Source organism: Kryptolebias marmoratus, linkage group LG16 (assembly GCF_001649575.2).
Source record: "Kryptolebias marmoratus isolate JLee-2015 linkage group LG16, ASM164957v2, whole genome shotgun sequence".
NCBI lineage: Eukaryota > Metazoa > Chordata > Actinopteri > Cyprinodontiformes > Rivulidae > Kryptolebias > Kryptolebias marmoratus.
Genome location: NC_051445.1, coordinates 1,954,170 through 1,958,226, shown reverse-complemented (window position 1 = coordinate 1,958,226; position 4,057 = coordinate 1,954,170). Strand labels below are relative to the sequence as shown.

General features: G+C 44.7%; 1 protein-coding gene across 1 annotated transcript; it reads right to left on the bottom strand.

Moving 5' to 3' along the window:
• Positions 1–30: 30 nt before the first annotated feature.
• On the bottom strand, positions 31–3,826 carry LOC108245996 (bromodomain-containing protein 2). Its single transcript, XM_017433298.3, has 5 exons — positions 1,809–3,826; positions 1,568–1,705; positions 1,073–1,217; positions 785–948; positions 31–708 (listed from the first exon to the last, which is right to left on the bottom strand). The coding sequence occupies exons 1-5, from the start codon at positions 2,070–2,072 to the stop codon at positions 61–63; spliced, it is 1,359 nt and encodes a 452-aa protein (XP_017288787.1). The 5' UTR covers positions 2,073–3,826; the 3' UTR covers positions 31–60.
• Positions 3,827–4,057: the final 231 nt, after the last annotated feature.

The following is a 4,057-nucleotide window of genomic DNA, read 5'->3' as shown; positions in this document are numbered from 1 at the left end:
AAAATATTTGAGTGACTGGTAAAAAAATTTTTAATTTCCACCCCTGACAGACTCTTCCTCTCACCTGATTTCAGCAGCTGCAGGAGAGCAGGGAAAGCTTGAGTAAGGTGACCCCACAGGTCCTAGTGCCTGACTCATTTGTTTAAACTGCTGCAAACAAACATCCTTCTGAAGCTTCTTGCAGCTGTAAACACGTACCTTGATGGTGCTGAGGTCCATGGGACATTTGATGATGTCATGATAGTCGTGCAGTCCTAGTGAGGTTGCGTCTACGGGCGTGTAGAAAGGCCAGGCGTAGCCGGCGTGTTTCTTTGACAGCATGTCCTTCAGCAGCCCGCCGCAGTACCTCAGCTGTGGACTCAGTTTGCTTTTCTTTGAAGGCTGAGGCTGGACAGAATCGGGCAAGTCCTTGTTGGGGGGTTTGATGGGGCGTCCGCTGCCCACCCTGCGACCCGTAGCCGACATCATGGGCTGGAGGAGGACAGGACCTCCGGGGCTCCTGACCAGGCCCATCCCAGGTGGAGTCTCCAGGCTCATGCCTCCCATGGAGGAGAGCGTGTGCATGGAGGTGTTGTGGACTTGGCCCCCGTGTCCTCCTTTCCCTAAGCCCACCATGTGGGTGGGCATGTGTGTTGCTCCTGACAAGCCCACAGAAAAGCCCATGGTGGAGGGGGTGGTGGTATCTGCTTTACGTTTGACACCTTTCTTCTACAGAAAGGAAGGAAGGTTAGAAATCACAAAGAAAATGCCTGAATGATGGCGGCCATCGTGTCCTTGTACACACCTTGGTTGTGGGCTGTGTAGGAGGCAGGCCCATGATGTTGGCTGGAGGCAGGCTTTTGGTCAGAACAGTCTGAGGAGAGTTGGCCAGCATGGAATCACCCGTGTCTGAAGAGGAAGGCGAGTACGCTGACTGGGACACTGCTGGCACCTGCTGAGCCCGCGAGGCTAAACACAGAGCGAGTACACGACGTTAAAAAGCTCCAGAAAACACTCGAGCTGAAGTTTACTTCCTCCAAATGATGGGGAGTTTGGAGAACTTTTGATGCCAAATCAAATTATGAAGACTCACTGTGAGATTTGCGAGATCTTCCCCGGCTGTTTTTGGTTCGAGGAGCTGGTGGAAGAAGCTCAACTTCCTCTTGGGGCATCTGAGCAACTTTCTGGAGAAAGATCTTCTCCAAAGACTGGGCCATCAACACAATGTCATCCATAGGCTACACGAGACAGAACATTACACAGAAACACTGAGAAATGAGAAATACTTTGGTTCTCAGCTACATTTTACATCACATTTTATTTCAGGACGTCTCAGAACGCTTCAGTTTTAACAGCCATTTGGCTCAGTTTAGAAAATCACTGAATTTGTGTCAGAGGAGCCACAAATGCTTATTAAAATCAAAACACTAATAAAAAAATCAAACTGTTATTTTAACACTTAAACTAAATGAATGTTCTTGTTTTTTCCATTTGCTTTGGGCTTTAGTCACCCTGTGATATCCCTGAGTAAGAACCATCAGATAATAAATGTTCTTTTAAACATGATTTGGTTTTACTTTTAACCTACCTTGTTGTAGATGTAGCAGTTAGTAAACATCGTGTTGAAGTCCTGTATGCACTCGCTTGCACTTTGGTAAAAGTTATTTTCCAAACGCTTCTTTATTGTCCCCATATCCATTGGTTGTTTGATGATTTTATAATAATCCTGAAAGAAGATGAAGACGGACAGCATTTCATTTCGTTGGTGCGACCATAGTCTGCAGAAACTCGAACCTCCAGACAGTTAAAGGAAGAAGAAGTCAACTCACCGGCAGGTTCAGCCTGTAGGCATCCACGGGCTCGTGGAAAGGCCAGGCAAAGTGGTGCCTCCACAGAAACTTTATCAGGGTTTTCTGGAGGTACTGCAGCTGGTTGGTCACGCGGCCTGGACGGACGGGATCCTTCACCGGGGGCTGCGGAGGGGCGGGGGACGCTTGGGGCATCGTATGTGGCAGTGAGGGGCTCTCGAAGTCCTCGTACAACAGGGAGGGTTTGCGAATGCGTTTGCCTGAGCTGGTGTGCTGGTTCATCATTCCACCGGACAACCCAACCAGGGAGCTGAAGTCAGGACGGCAGCAGCGCCACACAATGGAACCAGAGACAGAAAGGACTTGGATTTTATGTAGGAATGACAGAGTTCTGCTCTGCACATGCAAACTTGTTACACAAACAGGGAAGAATCAATATTTGTGTGGCAACACAGAGACGAAAAGAAAAGAATCAGAGACAGCCAGGCCACCTTCTAACAAATCAAATAATTCAGATAAACTGACAAGAACTATTCTCCTAAAACCTTGTTTTACAGGGTTTTATGAGACAACCTCATGCTCTCATCTTTGTGGGATGAGTTTGAGAACGGCCCCTTCCTGTTCCAACATGGCTGAGGACCAGAGCACAAAGCAAGGTCCATACAGACATGGATGAGGAAGAATCTGACGGGCCTGCACAGAACCCTGACCTCGACCCAACAGAACACCTTCGGGATGAATCAGAGCAGAGACTGAGAGCCTTCTGTCCAACATCAGACTCTGAAGAATGGTCCAAAATTCCCATAAACTCTCCTAAACCTGAGGAAAACCTTCCAGAAGAGCTGAAGGTGTTCTAGAAGCAGAGTGGGCCAACATCAGATTAAACCCTCTAGATTAGGAATGGGATGTTTGTAAACACACACAGAAACACAAAATGGACAACAGCATCCCATCACAACTCGACTGGTTTGTCTCATTCAACTTGGAGGGCTTATAAAACAAGCCAGTGTTGTACGAAATTCTGTTCCCTATGAAAATCTGTCCCTCCTGCGTTGGGAGCACGCATTGGAGCCGGAGAGTCAGATCCGACCATCTTCACGGCGCTTCTGAGCCATTACTCGATAAAATGACTCCACATGATCATGTCAAGGTTGTAATTTTCATTTCAGTCGACAGCTCCTGATGATTATTAAATAAAAATACCTCTAATAAATAACAAGTAAACCTGGTCTTGTGTTTTTCAGTCGCAGAGAGAATCAGTCTTTTCCAACTTCAGCCTGATAAATATCAGTCAGCCAACAAACCCTGTTTCCCAACACATCTGTGTATTTATCATTTTTTATTGTCAATATGAAAGGCTGGAAGCTAGCTCATAGCAGGAAATGAACAATTAGACTATCTGAAAAGATAAGTGTAGGTTTTCTGGTAAATCCCGTTCTAATGTAAAATATGACCCATTACTGGATAAAAGATATTTCTAGTTGCTATTTTTCGAAGTTAATCTGTTTTGTCTAAAATGATCAGCTCTAGCATATATATTAAATACCATGAAATATTCCTCCATCATTCTGTGATATATGAGAACATAGTTCCTCTCTTTTCAGAAGAGAAAAAAATGCTTTTAGAACCATCAAAGGGGAACCCAATACTTCAACAAGAAGCTCACAGCCTGGAATGTTTTGTTACCCCATGGGACAGAAATTAACCAATCAGCTTCAGATTTAGGGTGTTCAATCCTACCATCACACACAACTATCCGTGGGAATTTGGAAACATTTGCTCTTTTTTTTACCCAAAGTTACATTGTAGAAAAAGGTCAGTTAATATTATCAAAGCAAAAACGTAAAATATATAAATAAAATAAGAAGGCGTTTGCATTTGTTGATTATTATAAAATCAAGTTTGTTTAAATGTTGTCATGCTAATTCACAAATATTGATCCACAAAAATAGTACTTTACAATAACGACAAATAAGTGTTTTCTGGAAAGTCAAAAATCACATGACGTTATTCCTTCAATCAGTTATTCAAATGTGGTCGGACCCTTGGTGTTGTAAGCAGGGGTGGAAATTAGCACCCGCCACCGGCCAAATGTGGGTAAATATTTGAAGTGGCGGGTGAATTTGATCAACACACACACACACTATGGCGGGTTGGCAATTTGAACAGAAAAGGTGTTATTTGTCCTCCTGACATATAGGGGGCAGCAATGTGCTCGAGTTGCTGCTGTTACGTCGAGCCGCGTTCCCCCATCAGATACGGTTCCCCCT

Coding starts and splice junctions, on each gene's coding strand:
- LOC108245996 (XM_017433298.3), bottom strand. CDS start 2,072: ATGATGAACCAGCACACCAGCTCAGGCAAACGCATTCGCAAACCCTCC. Junction 1,706..1,808: donor CCTACAGGCTGAACCTGCCG/GTGAGTTGACTT, acceptor ATCTTCTTTCAG/GATTATTATAAAATCATCAA. Junction 709..784: donor CTACACAGCCCACAACCAAG/GTGTGTACAAGG, acceptor TCCTTTCTGTAG/AAGAAAGGTGTCAAACGTAA.